Source organism: Bemisia tabaci, chromosome 2 (genome assembly GCF_918797505.1).
Source record: "Bemisia tabaci chromosome 2, PGI_BMITA_v3".
Classification (NCBI taxonomy): domain Eukaryota; kingdom Metazoa; phylum Arthropoda; class Insecta; order Hemiptera; family Aleyrodidae; genus Bemisia; species Bemisia tabaci.
Genome location: NC_092794.1, coordinates 54,119,548 through 54,140,283, shown reverse-complemented (window position 1 = coordinate 54,140,283; position 20,736 = coordinate 54,119,548). Strand labels below are relative to the sequence as shown.

At 39.3% G+C, this 20,736-nt stretch overlaps 1 protein-coding gene across 4 annotated transcripts in view; it reads right to left on the bottom strand.

The window, feature by feature from the left end:
- The window catches only part of f (espin protein forked), a 161,542-nt gene that overhangs the window by 88,968 nt on the left and 51,838 nt on the right, over window positions 1-20,736 (bottom strand). For all 4 annotated transcript variants that reach the window (XM_072295824.1, XM_072295821.1, XM_072295823.1 and 1 more), the window contains exon 2: window positions 13,959-14,117. In XM_072295824.1, the coding sequence (XP_072151925.1) occupies window positions 13,959-14,068 (110 nt within the window). In that variant the 5' untranslated portion in view covers window positions 14,069-14,117. The remainder of the gene's footprint in view (window positions 1-13,958; window positions 14,118-20,736) is intronic.

Genomic DNA, 20,736 nt, shown 5'->3' with positions numbered 1-20,736 from the left:
TTAAGATACATGTCATGATTGCGAATGGAGATTTGAAGTCATGAGGGAGAAACAATTTTTCGAGGACGGAACTGGGCCTCCTCCAGCCCCTTTTCTCCGCCTCAGTGTTTCCAGTTGCAAACAGTTGTCATTTTATAAACTTAAAAAATTGCAATGGTTATTAGGTAGGAAATCTAAGTTAAGTATAAACAATAAATTATTGATGTATAAACAAATCTTACGATCCATCTGGGCATATGGAGCTCAGATTTGGGGGTGTGCAGCACGGTCAAACTTAGAAATATTACAAAGGTTTCAAAGTCGGACCGTTAGTCAGATAGTCGCGGCACGATAGAATGAAATAAATTCTGACATTCATAGAGATCTTGGCATGGAGAAAGTCTCACAATTTATAAACGAAGTCGCTACGAACTACGAGAAACGTCTCCATCACCACCCAAATATTGAGGCATTTCAATTGTTAGACAACTCCAACGAATACAGACGCCCCAAAAGGGTAAATCCATGGGAACCGGCCAGCCCCTCGATCTGAACCATTAATTTTAATTCATTATATATAATATGTAAATAATTTACAAACTGCTCTGTTGTTTGTATTTTCGCTTTATTTAAGTTAAAAACAAGGTGTATATTTTCATTATGAAAGCTCACTTGTAACTAATAATAATAATAAAAAAAAAAAAGTTGTCATTTTCAAGATGAGGATTGGGGGAAAAAATCGGAGGACATCTCTAATTGACAATTTTCCATTTACCTATCTCTGTTTTTCTCGATGCACTCCCTAAATCATAAAAAATTATGACAAAAAGTTTTAAATTAATCACTTGCAGGCTTATGACTCTGAAAGTACTTAAAAAAGCTCTCTTGTTAAATTGCAACAACAAAATGTGTCCCAGAACTAGACAGTAAAACTTTTTTGTTGCCCGCTATCGCAGTTAGAACCTGACTATGACTTGGTCGTAAAAGCGTCGTTATATAGCGACGCAATTTGCAATTTTTGGTTGACCAATCAACATCTCATTTGCGCGATAGAGCACAAACTTCAGTGCAACATCGGGTACTTAAGTTGGAAGAACTCTGCGGTCATGAACTCGGAGAAACTCTTAATGATGAGGGGATTCCTCTCAAAGCTTTAAAGGGAAACTGTACGCAACATTAATGTGGTTAAAAAGCTTGAAATCATTTACCTAGCAAGATGATATATTTTGAAAGTCTCGTCTATGGTCATACCCACAATGTCAGAAAACGGACAAATTTTCACGAAATTGCATAAAAAGGAAAGGAACGTGCAAAGTAAATATCGACCTATATTTGGCTCAAAAGATTCAAGTATTTCAAAGGATTTTTAAAACAAAAGTAGAGGCAAAAATTGATATGTGACGAGTTTTTGAAAAGTCACCCCTAATTTTTTCCGAAGATCGACTTTAATATTTGCTTTCTTGAATTATTAGGGAAGTTTTAGGTACCTACGTAGATGGGATTATTCTTTTTCCTTACAGATACTTCTAATATTAGAGTTTAAAAGTTTTAAGATAGAGGAGAGGTGTTGATAGACGGAATTTTTGCTTAAAAACGAAAAAGGTTTTAATTATGTGTAGTTCTTTGCGAAGGAAGATCTATATGCAACACAATATTCAAATCCTCAAATAGATATGCTGCACGTAGGATGTTTTCTGGCCTTCCTTAAAAATTTAATTTAAAAAGGCATGTGCATAACCTCCGCATATACGTACCCTTTCTTACCAATTAAACATTTTTGATACTAAAAAGACATCTGTGCATGTAGTCAAAGGGAATTATGTACGTAGGATTTGCGTTCTTTGTAGCTCTTTTTGATTTCATTCATATTACACATTTGTGGTTCCTTTTAGCATTAATGCATTTAATATTGCTTCCTTTGAATTTTCAGTCAAAAAAAGCCACTGCTTAATGGCTAAAAGCCACCCGGTGGAAGCCTTTCCTGGAACGGTTTGAGTCTTCGCAATCTCCGGTAATTATTAATCAAACCATATTTGGACGGAGTTAAACAGAAAGGAACCAAGCCACATCGGGATCAAACCGAGAAAAAGAGGTTTAAAGTTTGGCTCCTGCATAAGACTCAATGTAAAAGATAAAATTCAAGTTCAATTTCTGCAAAATTTGCTCCAACAAAAACTTTGAATTTTTGGCGATAGATAGTAGAGCAGTGGTTGGGTTCAAAACCACTCATAACTCAATTTTTTTCGAAATGTGGGTTGGTTCCTTTCTGCTTAACTCAGTCCATTTGCACAATCGCAACTTCGGTTCATCAAACCGAATGTTCGGTTATGCGAATCGAACTGTACGGTATTCCACATGGATCGAACTTCAGATCGTGGACTGTGAAAAATAGAGGAAAGAAATTAGGTGCTGGAGTCTACATAGCACCGAAAAATCACAAATGATATGAATGCGAGGTGAAATTGGCATCATAACACACATGCCACTCCGCAAAAAGAGTAGATTCCGTTCCGTAATAATGTAAGTCCTTCCGTAAGGAGGATAGATTCTGCCCCACATTTGTATCACTCGTGGTTTTTGGTCGCAATATGGACCACGCTAAGCAGGAAGGAACCATGGCACATCACCTATCGCCAAATTCGAGTGGACAATTCAGCTTTCTACACGAAAGCGTTGCGCAGATTTTTGCGCAAATTTCAGTGAATTTTCTGCATAGTATACAGCGAATTCCTCACAATTTGCAAAGGAATCCACACAAACGTTCTCATGAAAAAAATTAAACTACCGAGCTAAATTTGGCAATAGCTGAAGTTGCTTGGTTCCTTTCTCCTAAACGCGGTCCATATAGACTCCGGCACAAAATTTCACTCCAAAATTTTTAGAAGTGTGTAACCAAACTTTTTTTTTTAGTGAAGGAGAAAAATATTCATATTTAATGTCAAAAATACCCTGGTCGAGGGGAGATCGCTATCCAAATTTCGAGGGGGATAACCGAAACACAAACCGGAAAGCCGACCGATTTCGCGACGGGAACACGTGAACGTGAAACGCGGAATCCGCGGTGAAAGAGTCGCGGTGACGGAGAGGATCGGAAGAGCACTGAGGACCAGTTGCGAAGCTGCGGACTCCGAGGACCGCGACCACCTCTTCCCGTCCAGCGCTGCCACATCGTGACGGAAAACCACGTTTTCATGCTGTTATCGTAGGGTCCATGTTTTTCCGGATGAGCTGGCAACGCTGTGATCGTGGCCACCGCGATATGAGATATCATGGTGAGAGCGATGGGCGCTGTTGAGTTTTTTGGGGAGAGGCGCAAGGGCGTAGGGACGTCTTTGAATGACGTCAGGTATGATTAGCCGTCTGTAAATGACGTCAGGTATACTTAGATGGAGGAGTGTCTAGGAGCACCTATATTTGAAAAAAAAAACCAACGATTTTTTGTACCAGTGCGGTCTGGATATCTATCAGGCCGATTCTGACCAAATTTTTTTCCGCTGGTCGTGATGCGTTTGAGAATTTGCCAAAATTGATCAGATTTGAGCCTTCAAAATTTCTCGATTTTTTTTTTTTTAAAAAACATAAAAATAGAAAAAAAGGATTGGTTTCGTTTACGTATGGGCACTACATTCCGGTTTTCTTTTTGTTACTTCGCGCGGCCATTCACTATGTCCTGCTCCAGTCGAAGTCGTAAAAAGTTCTCAGGTCCCTCCCTATATTTTTGAGGCTTCATGAAAATATCCTTTTGCGGCTTCAATAAGTGACTCCAATTTTTGACCGATCCTATTGTTGTAGGGAGGGGGGGGAGGAGGCCTTCGTCATGCTTCGATTAGAGAAAATAGAGGCCGCAGCCCACAATTTTGGACGGCAACGTTGTTATTTATTTCAAAAAATTATTCGGAATATTGACAACGTCCCGATAGAAATCAGTGATAGTTTACTTTTAAAGGCACAATTGGCAACGTTTGAATTAAGTTACAGTGCAATGGATTCAAGAAAAACTCATTTAATTGGTTTCGAATGCCACGAACTTTACACGAATTTCATTTTAACTCCTGAATGCAACTATTCGAGCTCTATGGATGTCCGTGTTGCATACTCACGGGAGTGAAGGCGTTTTGACTGTCCGGGTATGCACCACTTCGCCTGCTCACGCCGCGACATGGCGCCAATGGTGGGATTTACTGCGAGGATGCAAAATGACAGAACGCTTCCAATTATTCGTGTATACTACATAGATATCTCCTAGGCACGAATAGTTGCTTACAGGTGTAGGATAGAATAATCCTGTGACTTTTGTGCTGCAGTTTTGATACTGCGATGTGCTAAGCATGATTTTAAAGAGCAACTATATGTATTCATACATAAGAGATTTCTTTGGAGTGTAAATAAAGAATTGAATTCACTCTGTCTTTTTATATATCCTACAGATACTTTAGGCATGTTTTCAAACGTACTTTAAAGGAAAAGCTGTTTGAACTTCTAATTTGCCTTCTTAAGAAACTAGAATGGCCGATTGTAATGCAATTTTGCGCCCTATTTTGGCACAGAAGTGAGCTAACGACAGATTACTATCTATTTTTTAGGACTCTGAAGAAAATGTTCCGACAAGATCTTGGAAGTTAATTTTTTGACAAAGTTTGACAAAAATACTAAAAAATAAAAATATATACATTTGGTCATTTAAAAAAAATACTCTCGATTTCTATCTTGCGTTGTTATAACTGGGAGGGAACTTTTAACTCAATCTTGGATAAAGAAAATTTGTTTTCCACTAATCCACATGATCGTGAGCTCAAGGTGTGCAACCTCGTTATGCTAAATAGTCCTGCTTGATTTAGCGCTCACATCAAGAAGAAAAGTAGATATATTCTGGGAGCCCGAACTGGGTCCTTGGTCCCCGATCGATTAATTGAGTAATCGATCACTTATCGGCTAATAAACAAGGTCTGAACTAGAAGAGAACTCACATGTATATACTCTTCAAAATTTTACGTAGAAAATGATTCGCACAATGAGAAATTTCGAAACGAACTCATGCACGAGGTATTAAAAAGTATTTTTGACACAGATCCAATTTCTGATTTTAGAAACAGCACATGTGCCAGAAGTTTCCCGATGCAGGAACGTGCTTTTTATGGATGAGCTTGAAATAGGTCAGCTGCGCTGGCCACGGAATCGTGTTTTGATGCTTGATTCTTGCAGATTACCTAAAAATAATAAGATCTATCCAAACAGCATCTTTGTTCAATGTTAACTGAAACATCGAGCTTAGAAAAATTTGATTCGTGACGTCATCCACCGCAGTAGTAACACCCTTGGTTTCTTCTACTATGCGTATTTCATCCGAGTTTCACATTGAGTAACCTGTGCAAATGGGTGCATCACAGGTTGACGAATTCAAGGTGGGAGAGATCAGTGTGTGCATAATCGCGGTGGATGACGCCATAAACTGAGTTTTTCAAAGCTCGATTTCTCGGATAACACTGAAAAGTAGAAATTGCTTTTTGGATGGATCTTATTAATTATAGCTTATCTACAAGAATCAAACATCGAATTACGATTCTGTGACCAGCGCAACTGACCCATTCTGCCGTTTTACGAAAGAACACCGTATGAACATTCGAGAGTTGCCAAATCTCCTCGAATAAAACATGTATTTTTGAAGAAAGTTGTGCATATTTTCCTTTGAAATTTTCAGATATTTTAGATTAAATTGCGAACAAAATTTCTGAAAAATTGGAGGGAAAAAATCGGAATTTTCCTAGAAAATTCGTTTTTTATCGAGGGAGATATGGCAACGCTTGAATTTTCGTAAGGCGTTTTTCCTAACGGCAGCGTTGTAGTTTTTAATAATTGCAAAATGTGGTCCATTGAGAAAAGAAGACCATAATGCGGACCTCGGAAACTCGGAAACTTTGGTGTTACATATGGACCGAGACTCGATCCTTGAGACAGAAATTCATCAGTGGCGTTGCGTGAATTGCGATAAATCGAATGTTATGCCATTTATACCTATTATAAAGAATCGATTATTAAGGTGTTCGCTGCGAAGACCCTGTTTACCGATCCCTTTTCATAGTTTTAAATGACATAAAAATCGATATATCGCAAAGCACGCCACGCCGCTGAAGTTCATTCTTCCCACTCTCGTCCGAAATTCGGACTGATATGCTGAAAAGCAGTTGTCTGACCCGTCACTCCGTCGCTTTTCCGCGGATCGATGACTGGCGATTTCCACGGCGCGCGATTTTCCCGGCAGCACAAAGAGAGCCCTCGCTGAGAGACGAGGAGATTGAAAACCATCTCGGAGCTCGGACGGCTAACGCGGCTATGTTACGGTACATCACGGTCTCCGGAACATGGGCCTAGTTCTGGAGCGCCCGGCAAAAACCACGCATGAGCATACGGTTCCTACGGCGAGATGCGCGGTTACTCCTCGGGTCCTGGCAAGTAGATCAGAGCAGGCGTATCAATTAAACATATTTGGCTTGCGATATGCTCATACGACACCGAAAACTACCGGTCACCGGTTCCTTCCCGCCACCGTTTAGACGAGTGACCTACATATTTCACGCTTCACCGAACTTTTTAATCAACTCGTAAATGTAGCAGGTTGTCAGCTGCCTCCTCCTGCGACGCTACCAGGGTTGTGAAACTTCGATCGACACTGAGTCTAGAGTCCCGCTTCAAATCGCTCATGATTTTTCCATGAATATATGGATTGCATTTTGCAAAAAGGAACCACTAGCATTGCAATGATGCTAAGAGTGTACAACTTTATCTTTTGCAATAAAATTGCGGAAATTGTGAAAAACTATGAAATTTAGATGGTAATTTTTGTCTTAAATTTACAGGTTTTAGGGAGTAAAATAGAAACTATTAATGGATAATCGGGTTTTTCCTCCAAGACAAAAGAAGTTGCACAATCTTTTAGCAACATTGCAATGCTAGTGGTTCCTTTTTGCAAAATGCAATAGATGCCGTCTTTATGAATCGGAGGTATCTGGTGCGTGATATCGAACTATTGGCTCAAATCATGCAACATAACCTCATGTGCAAATTCTTCGTGAGTTAATTGTGTTAATTCGTCCCAATTTTGTCATTGACAGGCCATAAATCAATTAAGAACGAGAAATTTCGATTGTAAGAAAAACTTGGGCGCCTTGACCACCATAACGCAGAAGACGCGAATCGTAGACAAGGTTATGTATTCGTTTACATTTGAACCATGAAGTTGCCACTAAATCAGTTTCTTGAAATATCTATTTCCTGCTGCTTTTAAGTCACCGCGTAATTTTAGCCGTTTGGAAACTAACAACCATCTGTTTTAATCGATTAGGTAGATCATCCAATGTTCCTTTTATTTCATTGGTCTATCGCTTTGTCTATCAATTTCAATTACCGACCCGCTGGTGCGGATGGTCTGGGTTACCCTATGCGGTAATTCTGGTTCAAAGCCTTGGCCATATCTCTTGATCCTGGAAGGCTTGGGGCCTAATGTGCAATCTCTCCTAGCGGGTGTCTTCTAAATCGATAGACAAAGCGATAGGCGAAGAAGACAAATTTATTGAAACGGGTGGGTGTTATAGACAGGGGGAGAAATGAGCGAGTAACTTCAGAATCTCTCGTAGGTTGCCGTTGGCTAATCTATTTCTTATCTCCTTTGTCCGTTGTAACCATCCGCTTTCATCAATAGGATCCCTCCATTTTCTCTTCGACAATCGTTTTGTCTATTAGTTTTATTATCAGCTCGCACGTCGCATCAAAGAGTAGTTTCTAACATTCCAAAAATCCATATCATCCATATCATTCACAATCCCTACTTTTAAAAAACACCTAAAACGCGCGAAAAATAAAGAACAGAACAATAGTTTACCGATGATTGTGCAACGGGCGTTACACTGAAAAAAAATCTTGGTGTGTTTACTGAGAAAAGGGTAAAACTACCAAGAATTCAGGGTTCTATTTGATCCCAGTTTTTTTTTTGGTAAAATTACCATTCATGGAACTGGTAATTTTACCGAGAAATCTCGGTAAAATTATTGAACTTTCTTGGTAATTTTACTGGACCCCGGTAAAAACGCCAATACTTTTTATCGACTGTGGTAGAATTACCGAGTTAAAATGGCAAAGTTACCGGGAATTGATTACCAATAAAAGTGGTATTCTTACCTGAAAAAAACAGTAAAAATACCGGTTTTTAGGTAAGCTTACCAGTCTGTCTTGGTAAAATTACCAATAATTGGTAAAGAAGTGAGATGGTGAAGGTACCAACGGACCGTGGTAAAAACGCCGAGAATTTTTTTTCAGTGTATCCCGGGGGGGGGGGGGCAGGATGCAATTTTGTGAAATTTTGTCATTTTTACTCATAAAATTTTGTCATTTTTCTCTGATTTGAACAAGAATAGAAAACCTTTGGAAAAACTCTGCCCGCTATTGCGTGCAAATTTGTCAAAGCGCAGTTCCAGCTACCCCGCGTTAGCTGCAAGGAAATTCTCCATATAATAAACGGCAGCACTGCAGCTCCTATTGGGCCGGGCGGCTCAATTTTACGAGCCAGAATGGAAATCCACCGGTGCAAGCAGCGTTGTTAACTCACCGGATTTCCGAGACCTCGCCGAGACGCGTATGCTGAAAAAACGGATTTAACTATGAAATTTAGCGGCCATCCTTGCACTGCTTGTTAATCAGCTCCTCGGCTGAGGATGTGATGCCGTTTTAGCCGGAACGATGTAGAGAAGACGCTCTGTCAGTATTAGGATCTGCTTAAGTACTTCAATGAGAAATAGGTCTCTTCCGAAAGATGAGAGGCTCCATTATACATATTGACGGTGAAACTCCCAAACCGAGTATCTCGGTTTTTGACGTTGCAGACTTCCTATCATGATGGAGGGGCTTGGAGGACAAGGCGCATAAGTGCAGTTTTTGCTATTTTGAGAAATACAGGTTTGAAGTTTTGAAATTACATGGATCCTAACGGCGAAAGGGAAGGTCAAACTGACTTTTTGATGCTTAAAAATTGGAATTTTGGAGCGAATTTTTCACAGAATTCGCATTAAGACTAGTATTACTTGAAGTCATTAGTAGCTCAATTTTTTAAAAAACTGCACTTATGCGCCCTGTCCTCCAAGCCCCTTAATTTAGTATTCAAATGGAGAACCACTCAAAGTAAATTTGTAAAAACTTCCGTGATTTTTCCTATCTGAAGCAATTCCTGGAAATATTTCAAGAAATTATGTTCAATTATTCTCCTTTAAAAAAATAAAAAAAGGAATGGAGATTTTTAAACACCGAAAACGAGAAACGTGGTTGCAAAGTTTCACCGTCATATTTAATCAATGACTAATTTGGGAAATGCGCCTGGGGCTGTTGTCCCCGATTGCGTTGTAAATTCCCGCTGTGCCTTTTCAATTTTTTTTTAAGAGAGGTAAATCTCAATCACTCAAGTAATCACAAGAAATTTCGATGAAATACTTTGGTTGGTTCCTTTTTCAAAAATGGGGAAAAGATATACTGGGATATATTAAAAAAAATTAAACAGAAGGGGGGAGAGGGTTCTATTCTCATATGGACGTAGAAAATTTCAAACTGCGTATCTCGGTTTGCAATGTTGTAGACTTCTTGTCATATATTTGATTTTTTAAATGGAAAACTACTCAACTTCAATTCTTAAAAACTTCCATGAGTTTTCCTCTCTGTGCGAAAAAAACTCTGTGAAAACAAAATGGAATGAGGTCGATTGCCCTCCTTCGGAAAAATAGAATGGGAATTGAGATTTGAAATTACTGCAAACAATACACGTGGTTTGGAAGTTTCAGCGATATGATTTTTCATTTTTAATATTTAATTTTTTATTTTCCAAAATTGCATGCTCTATGTTTGTGATTCCTGTTACTACTATTAAAATGAGTCGTACGTTATGTGCCCAAGAGAGGCTGCTTCTGTATATAAGTAAAATAAGAAATAAAAATATTGAGTGCCCAAGTTGATCCTGAGCATGTAGCAAGGCGTGAATGATAATGACCCATTTGAAGCTATGGTAAAGAATCGATAATTAAGGTATTTATAGCGAACACCCTGTTAATCGATCCTTTTCCATATGTTTGAAAGGCAGATCAATCGATATGTTGTAAAACAAGCCACGCTATTGATCCTAAGCTACCATTGCGTGATCAATCAGAAGAACGACCTATCTCAGATACTATTTCATCGTCACGGGAGTTGGTGTGGTGGTATGTTTAACCGCTTGAAGGCGGGATCAGTGCGTGGAGTCATAAACTTGATCCACTCTGGAGAACACTTTCACTCACAGCGCCTGAACTCCCTATCATAACGCAACTGTAGCACTGTATGTACTGTTGCATCTCTTCGGACTGAAGGCGAATCACGACTCATAACAATTCTCAGGTTTACTGACTTATGTATACGACCAGGCATACCGGTTCTGGATTCGTAGGGTCTTTATCGTCTACATACTATTGTAGATATGCGATTAAATCTGTATCGATAGTGTCCCTCTTGACTCTTAGAAATGTCTAATTTACAATTCCGTAGGAAATAAGTCTGCTGCGTGCGCACAAGGTATCCATGCCAATCGATACTTATAGAAATCGGAAGATCTGCACGCTGCAATTGACGAGAGCATAAAAATTACTCCAAAGTTAAGTCACAAAATAAGAATTTTAAACCTCCTCTGGTCATCATTCTCGTCTGAAATACAAACACCTCGATGGTACAAATGACTGAACTTAATAGGGAGTATCGATACCATCAAACACGATACTCTTGCCGGGTATGAATTACTATCTTCTAAAGTATCGATGCTTGGAAAGTATATATACATGGCCATCTTTACCGAGATTTTAGTCCTAACGATTTCCAACGAATCAGCGGGCTGATTATTGAAAATGGACAAAGTGAACAAATAGAACAAAGGGAATAATGGAGAGGTAGAGGTCCTGTTGGTTAAAGCGGGAAATTCTTACACTTCAGTGGGAAAAATGATTGACTAACTATGGGGTCTCTCATACATGAGTCGCCGTTAAGTTAGTCTATTGCATACCTCAATACCTCATTTGTCTATAGCAACCACCCATGCTTCCACCAATAGGATCCCCTCAGTTTTCATTCGTTGTCTATGTTTATAGCTATGTATACAAATCAATTTCAGTAAGCAGCGCACATTTAGCTCGTAGGTGGTGCTGATGAATAAGATCCGTGCGTAGTTCGTACGAATAGGTGAAAAAAACAATCGTTTTGACTGCGGATATATTCTCTCGGCGCGCGCCAGAGCACAAAGATGCATCAGAGGAGATTAATTGTGTACCATAATATTCTACCGCGTTAAGGAAAAACGCCGTAAGAACATCCCAGTGTTGCCGAATTTCCCTCGATAGAATGTTTATTTCTCTGGAAAGTTACGCATTTTTTTCATTAAAATTTTCAGATGTGTTAGATAAAATGTGAACAAAACTGTCTGAAAAATTGGTGGAAAAGTATCCAGAATTTTTCCAGTAAATTTGATTTATATTGAGGGAAATATGGCAATGTCTAAAGGCTCACGCGACGTTTTCCCTTAGCACGGCAGTATTAGCGGTTCCCCGTTTGAAGCGAAGCGAAACTTCCTAATAAATGAATTGAGCGCACGTTCGGTTATATCATTCAGAGTGTTATTCACTTGTTACCCACGCTTCGACGCGGCGCCCCGCGAGAAAATTAGCATTTTTTTAAGAAGAGAATGTTACACTGACATAAATCCGTCTATTAGACCCGGAAAGAACAGGTACCGTGAATTAACGAATGCAGTTCCACTCTCTAGAGGATCCAATTCTTACGCGAGAAGAGAAGTTGGGACTGCAGATATGAAGATTTTAATCGGACTTTCTGAATAATGAAATGAGTGCCCAGTAAAACCGGGAATAGTTTCTGAGTTGGTTTTAAGTATTGTGAGGTCGCTGTCATACTGAATTGGACAGTATTTCAAACATTTCCTTTTATTATTAAAAAATAAAATACTGTCAACAATAATTAAATTGATAGATTGTTTGATAGATTGATGAAATTGATAGATATTATATTATTGATAGAATTGTTAGATTGAAATTGATAGATTGATAGATAGATAGTTTTCAAAAAATGACTTTTGTACATTTAAATCCAGCAAGTAATGTTTGACAGGAAGTCTGCAACGCCGCAAACTAAGATACGCATCTCTACGGTTTCACTAAGGGAAGGAACCACTTAGGAAACAAATATGAATTCAACCCTCATTTTACTTTTGATTCTCTCTTAAAGTGTAGAAAAAGTTTCAATTATTTTACCCAACACCCAACCGGCAATCAGAGCTAGGCCATAAAAAGAAATCACAGAATAAGGCGGAAAGTTAATGATCTGTTTACGCGTATAACTCGCTCTTGCGGAGGAACGATGAACTTTATGCCTCCGCAGAGAAAGTGCCCCCCTCCGAACCTTCATCTCCCATGGCTGCAGTTGCAACTTTGGTCATTGCCGAGCGCAAACCAGATCTGCCATAAAACTTGCTTCGGTAAGCTTCGAGATCGGTCTTGTACACAGCGTGTCTGCGGTGTTGCCGATTTGCTGAGAAATTAAAATATTTTGACATTATAATGACCCTCAGCTTGGCAGGACCAAGGACAAGTGCCTAACGCCTACTGTTGAAAATCAGTGCAACAAAAAGAAGGTAAAAAAAATGTCCCAAACTTAGGGAAGAAGTTATTGACATCATGAATAAAAAACTTCATGCGTGGGATCCGAAGTTCAGGTCATATATATCTCTGAAGTTTCTGGATTGTGCATCGGAAAATTTGAGGTCAAGCTGCCGAAGTTCAGGTCACACGACTGAAGTACTTTCAATGTGTAACTTGAACTTTGGCAACTGAAGTAGTGGACCTCAAGTTGTCCGATGCACAATCCGACTTCGAACATCGGGTGCCACGCACGAAGTATTTTGCTTCGTGTGTCTTGGTCCATTGAGTCCGAAATAACCCCCATTTTTTCCTATCACTCACCAGTTTTCCGGAATAACCAATTTTTTTTACGGAAAAATGTTCCGAAAAGTCATTCTTGCTGCTTTGCAAGTAACAAATTCAAAAAACTACCAGATTTACAATGAGTCTAGTGTATTTTGAGCTGTTGAACCAAAAAATGACCCCAGATAATATTTACCATCTCTACAGTTTCCCAGAAAAACTAATGCGTCCGAAAATAATTTTTCACTATTTAAAGAAGGAGCGTAAAGAACTATTTTAGAAGGAAGCTAGTTTTCCTAAAAAAATCTGAGGTCGTTATCGGATTCGGCGGTTCGAAGTACACTTAGATCATCCCTCTATATACCTGGGAATCTCTTATCCTTGTTTCTGTTTTAGCGGCAAGAATAACTTTTTGCGGAATTTTTACGGCAAAAGATTGAAACTCCAAGAACAGGGCTGCAAATTGTTTTAGGCCTCCGCAATTTTCTGCGACACGCTGGGTTTTCGCAAAAAGGCCAACACAATGCCCTGATCAAACTTTTGTTGAATTGTTTGTAATCTTAGAATAAGTGCCAAAGTCGCATTATTCCACGTGAGTTGAAAATATGAAAACTGAAAAATCTAATTAAAAAAAAAAAAAAAAAAATCTCAACCTCGGAAATTTTTAGAGCAATTCCAGAATTTGGTCGCGATCGCGCGGTCGAGAACGATTTGCACCCCTGTCCAAGAAAATTGGTGGGTGGTAGGAAAAAAGGGCGTTCTATTCAGAATCAAAGGATGATCGCAATAATCTGTTATCAATCTGCAATGAGTGAGCTCTATCCTACGTTATTATCCATAAGTGATCGATACACGGTGAAAAAAATGGTTGGATGGCAGATACGTTTATTTGGTGCTTTTTAACATCTGGGCCATTAACACCTTAGAGAAGAGATCAAAATAGTGTAAATGACCCATTTCTTTTATTGATGTATGTAAGTAAGTCCTTACCTGAGTTCTGGGGAGGATTGAGCGAGGAGCTTGACGCAGTCAAGACATCCTCTGGCGGCGGCATAGTGAAGGGCCAGCGCCCCATTTGAGCTTCTCTCTAGAGCCGGCATCCCGTTGTCCCACTCCAAAAGCCACTTCCCCACATTTATCTGGTCGTATCTGAAAACACAACAAATTCACCTCGAAATTAATTATTTGAAAATGCATTTGACAATTGTCACTGGTTGTCCCTAGCTGTACTCATACAGGGTGGCATGAAAAGCAAAAGAGAAGTAAAATATTGAAAATTCCAGTGAAATATTTCATGAAATTTCACGAGGCTGTGAAATATTTCATATTTTACAGGGGTAGAGTATGCGATTCACACTCAAATACACAAAAATAGAAGAAAGTCTCAATTTTTTGTTTCATTTTACGAAACATGAAAAGGAACCGGAATTTTTTAACTTTCATAAATTTCTGAAATTTCATGAAATATTTCCCGTGAAATTTCAAGATTTTATTTTTCATGAAATTTTTCCACCCTGTCTCAACCTCACAATATCTAAGATATGTTTGCCGGAAAATACCTCACGATTAGCCGTAAATCCATGTTAATACGTCGAAATAATGAGTTTCATTGAAGTTTTAGGTGCGATATCGAGGGCTGAGGAACAGTACCGCGTAACTGACAATTCTGGCAAAACTTAGTTAGCAACTTTGCCGCATTCTACAGTGTAAAATACCCAAGCGGGTGTTTTTAGTTTATTTCTAAAACTGTAGATGAGTGCTGTGATAACGGTGTAATTTACGAAAAAATTGCACATCTAACCTCAAAATTACAAAAATGGCAAAGTGTCTCATCGTTCTGTAAAATTGTCGGTTTGCAAATAAGCGTTATTGTCCCGTAGCCATCGATACGCGAATAAAACCACAACTTTAGTCATTCTGTAATTGCGTTTGCTTATATCGTCCGTCATTTTTGGGTCCTAACAGCTCCACGAAGTGCAAGATGGAGGAGCCAATCAAGCGGCCCCCTCATCGCGATAGTCCCTGACATGGCGCCCTGTGTTAACTGCTTAAGAATTGCTCCACTCTAATTTCCTTCATTTCGGAGGGTATGCAATTTGATCTCCGGAGAGTTAAAACAGTTGCTCGAGATAGGAGCGGGCTTGCGGCAACGCGAGACATATCACGCGACCCGACTTCAACCATTTCTTCGTGCGCCGTCTCCTCTTACGAAGAGAAAATTTTTGGCGAGCAGTGAATAATAACTTTGTCCGAACGCCTTTGGAGCCCGGTAAAATGCATTTATCAATATTGTATCCTGTGTATTGCAAGTTTGTCAAAAAGTATGGTGAACTACGCTCAGAATTTAGATAGATATTGTCTGTTCGCGGAAACTGTCGAATCTCCCTAAACTGTCGTTAGTTTTCTCTCCAGGTCTTTTAACGACCTGAACACCGGAGCCAATCTCAAGATCTGCCCGAATCATAGCCCCTGTCTTAGCGGTAATTAAAGACGGCTGGGGTCAGGTTCAAAAGCTGTGCCGGCCATTAAAATAGCGCCTGTTTCTGAGACTCGCCGCGTGAAGGAAATATAAACACGACGACTAGATGTTGCAGCATTGTTGCCGATTTGTTGCCGTTGAATCACTATTTGCACTGTCAGTCTCTGTGTAATTTTCCTATTCAAACCAGTCTTGACTTTGGTTTTATAAAACCGAAGGCCTTCTGTAAAAATGTTGCTTTTTTTTAGAAATTTAACGCAGGCGTGTTGCTTCCTCCTTTCCTCATTTCTCCTACAACACCGAAGGGAGATTTTCCTTTGGACTCTTTTTGTTGCGCACTAGAGCTCTAAAAATTATGGGCCTTTTGACGAATTTCATCCGCGTGAAATGATCACTTTACCCTCGTGAATAACCGGAAATTTTAGTTTGACTCAATTTCAACTCCAGTTCTTACAAGGAAAATCATGAAAAAAAGGTCATAATAAAATGTTTGTGCACTTCATCAAAGTAATAGTCAATTGTAAGCTTCCATCAAAGGAATTCATCGTGGATTATAACGAGATTTCAAACCACGTATCTCGTTTGAGCAGGTGTTTTGACATTTTCGCACCTGTTTTATTTTTTTAAAGGTAAAAACATTAACAACATTCTTTGAAGATGTTCACAGAATTTTGTTCACACAGATGATAATAAAAGTCACGGCAGTTTTGAATGGTTCCCCGAAGCGGCGGGGAAAAATTATATTTTCACCGGAAAACATACAGGATTGCAAAATCTCTACAATGCTGTGATTCCAGGATTGCAAGCTTGCGGTGTGCACTCATCGGACATTGCGTGCACTGGAGTAGGTTTGACACCAAGAAAAAACGACTTTTCAACGACCTGAGCGCACACCGTGGTATGCGCGCAATGCATGAAGTATTCTGCGGACTTGTAAGGCGCTCTACGATGCGTGGCGCGGACCGTGCTGTACGCGCGATGCATGAAGTATCCTGCGGTCTTGTAAGGCGCTAGTATGTAGTTTCGAGCCGTGCGCGCCAGCCCCGCGCCGCCGGCCGCACTGTGTTTGATGCGATCATTCAAACTTGCGGAGTCAGCGGTTTGTAACTTATGATTTTGAAGTATTTGTAAGGTTTGTTGGAACTATTGTCATTTCTGATATAAAAACATCGCATAAAATCCAACTAATTTTTCTCTCTTCATTTGCATTCTTTAATTAATAATTTTAAATAAAAGCATACGAGTGAAGAAACTTTTACTCTTAGGCTCTCTTGTTGCTCAGCAATGTAATGGCGTGATCATTTGGACTACATTTTGCTATTCGGAACTACAAATTCTGGCTCATCTGTGAAAACGCTTGTGTGCAGGCAGAGGGAAGCTAACGTTACATACGTCGTTCCTAAACAAAGATTTTAATTTGCATTTCCCAAATGCAAATGAAGTTCATTTGATCAATGAACCCTTTCAAAGCGTAGGCGTAGGGTATGGATTCGACGAAGCAAAGGGTATGAATTCCATCGAAATGAATCGATCGAAAATTAAAAACGAGAATCGATCGAAAAACTCGTGAATCGATCGAATGGACACCGATGTTTTAATAATTTGTTGCGAGAATTGGCGTCGATCGCGGTTCGCGGCCATCGGTAAGGCGATAAAGGTTTGAACGTGTATTATTGTAACTTTTTCTGACGATTTTTTCTTTCTCAAATATAATGTCACTACTGTCATAAGAAGTATATATTATAAAAATCTCATCTTACAATTGTTTCCATAGTTAATTGTGTGATTTTTAAGTGTTAGATTATTTATAATCTTGAATTATTGAAAATAAAATAAAATATTTTTACCAGAGAAACCTCTCTCCTGGGCACGGTAATGCAACATTAATGTGTAACAACATTTTTTTAAATTCACAGGATATTTTCTCATATTCTATCGATAAGAACCAATTTACTATAATAATACAATCATTGGTTTTTCTATGGTAGTGGACGGCTGGAAAAACTTTCAATTTATTCTTATAAATTATATAACCTCATCCGTATTGTTATCCTCTAGGTTTTGCGTAGCTCGAGAATATATCCGGAGAATTCGGGAAGGATTAAAATCAAGAGAGGAGGGAAACGGACCCAAGCCATTCTTCCGGGCAGAGTTGTCAAGTTTCATGAATAATTACATTCTAACGTTACCGAGCACATTGGAGAAGCTAATTCATGTTGGCTTCGTCGTAGTTTGGCACCCTCGTTTCCATGGGTCTGTGGCCCGTCTACAGATTAAATCTCCTATGCTAAATTGCTTTCACTCACTCAAAAAATTTCGGCCCCGGTGGCTGTTTTCCCTTTCACCCGCACCACAAAAAAAAAAAAAAAAAAAAAAAAAAAAAAAAAAAACTACGCCAAAGATTTGTCGTGATTAGCTCAAACACAGAATATTTATTTCTTAGTGGGTGTGAAGCGATTCGATTCAAAGTTGCGCAAGTCAATTATTCGTTGACTTGATAAAGGTTACCATTACCTATTCGTTGAAGATTACCCAGTAACGCAAGTCATTTTATTTAACGCATCATGTAATGACGTTGTCGTAATGACGATTTTCTAATTTGTTTATTGCCTTTTTTACAGTCCTCAGTTTTTGTTGGATCTCCTAATTCTTTAAATAAGACTTCCAATTTTTAAGGATATGAAAGAAGAGCGAGCTTCAGCATCTTTGAATATTTCACAACTACCATGCATCAAGGACCAAAGTCACACTGAAAAAAATTGAAGGTAATTAAACACAGTGGATTCTGGATGTAAAAAATGTGCTAGAACTTATAAAATGCTGAATTGCCCGCCGCAGCAGTCAGTTTTACATATTGGCATTGCTATAGTTACTGCTGTAGCTAGTAATTCAGCGTTTCATAAGTTCTCGCACACATTTCTTACATCCAGATTCCACAATGTTCGATCAACTTAATTTTTTTTTTCAGTGCAGTTAAAATGAATGAAATGCACAAACCGGACAAACGTTCGCTACTCGTGCAACTCAACTTGTCTACTCACCTGATACTTTCAGAATATCAAATACTAAACACAACAGTTAGTGACCCATTCTCCGAAAAATTTGGATAAAATATACTTGAGTTCTTTAAGAATCCGTAACTTATCAAGGAAAATTTGGCAACGCCTGATGGCTCTTACGGCGTTTTTCCTCGCCTCGGCAGTGCAGTTCTTCACTGAAAAAAAAATCTCGGTGTATTTACTAAGAAAAGGGTAAAATTACCAAGAATTCAGGGTTCTATTTGATCCCAGTTTTTTCTTGGTAAAATTACCATTTATGGAATTGGTAATTTTACCGTGAAATCTCGATAAAATTATTGAACTTTCTCGGTAATTTTACTGGACCTTGGTAAAAACGCCAATATTTTTTATCGACTGTGGTAGAATTACCGAGATAAAATGGCAAAGTTACCGGGAATCGATTACCAATAAAAGTGGTATTTTTGCCTGAAAAAAACAGTAAAAATACCGGTTTTTAGGTAAGGTGACTAGTCTATCTTGGTAAAATTACCAATAATTGGTAAAAGAAAGTGAGATGGTAAAGGTACCAACGGACCTTGGTAAAAACGCCGAGAATTTTTTTTCAGTGCCCATTCTCCGAAAAATTTGGATAAAATATACTTGAGTTCTTTAAGAATCCGTAGCTTATCAAGGAAAATTTGGCAAAGCCTGATAGCTCTTACGGCGTTTTTCCTCACCTCGGCAGTGCAGTTCTTTCGCCGTTTGACGGAAAACGGTGCCATCAGCGACCGAAACGCCCGGAGCGTAATTTCAATCTCGCGTGAGGGCTCCGGTCTCCGAAGTCGCATGACTCGTGCGATCATCGCTCTTCGCCGCTCATCTGCCGTATCTCGCCTCCCTCATGAGCCCCAGAAAGCATGGGCTCATACGCAAAACAGGGCTCACGGAAAAATCGAGATGCTTCGTAAAGTCGGAGGGACGACGCGACGACTGTCCGGGCGCGGAACTGATTGGATGAGGCGCAGGCAAAACGACGCAGGCCGGGAATAAGGCAAAGTGCGGAAAACGCAGGCCGAAGCGAGTGAGATGGGATGAGATGAGATGACGGTGCGGCTGGCACTAGGTCAGTGTGTCTAGGCGGGACGAGCGTGGGTCAAACGCTGGATACCAATATCTTGCCGCCAGCAACCGCATTGCTCCTCGCCTTCGGACAAACTCTGCCGTGCTAGGGTAAACGCCGTATGAGCCTTTAAACGTTGTCGAATTTTTTTTTATTCACTGAAGAAAAAATCGCGGTGTATTTACTAAGAAAAGGGTAAAATTACCAAGAATTCAGGGTTCTATTTGATCTCAGTTTTTTCTTGGTAAAATTACCATGTATGGAATTGGTAATTTTACCGAGAAATCTCGGAAAAATTATTGAACTTTCTCGTAATTTTGCTGGACCTTGGTGAGAACGCCAATATTTTTTATCGACTATGGTAGAATTACCGAGATAAAATGGCAAAGTTACCGGGATTGATTACCATTAAAAGTGGTATTCTTACCTGAAAAAAAAAACAGTAAAAATACCGGTTTTTAGGTAAGTTTACCAGTCTGTCTTGGTAAAATTACCAATAATTGGTAAAAAAAGTGAGATGGTAAAGGTACCAACGGACCTTGGTAAAAACGCTGAGAATTTTTTTTCAGTGTCAAACACGAATTTGCAGGGAAACGTGTGGATATATTTCTTCCAATTTTTCAGAGAATGGGTCACTAAACAATGTGTTTTTTATTTAATATTCTGAAAGGGCCACACACAGTAAGAAATAGAAACCAAAATTGTGTGTTAGTATAGGAAGTAAAACACGAAGTGACACAAACGGTCGGTTAGATATTTATGTGTCATGTCAGTAGTTTTTCCTGTGTCGAATCGACCAAATCTTTGGGTCGAAGGGATCCAATCTGTGTGCTGAAAATCTGTGACCTCGATCAAAACGCGGCGGTCGCGAGGACCGAACCACTTATTATTAACACTCTAAGCTACTTCTTCGCGCTTTTAATGTGCGCATCGACGCGTCAATAACCTTTGGAAACATGTATCCGTGAGTCAAAATTTGTACGTGGTTTACTGACCTATTATCTGAATACTTCAAGAGAAAATATTTAGAACGCTCCTCAAAAAGAAACATTTAACTGCTGGAATTTGGCAACTCTGGAATATTGATACGGCTTTTTTTCCTTTGCATGAAACTTGTGGTTTGATATAAAATTTTTCGGCCCGCAGCAGAATTTCAGGAAATTCCCGTCA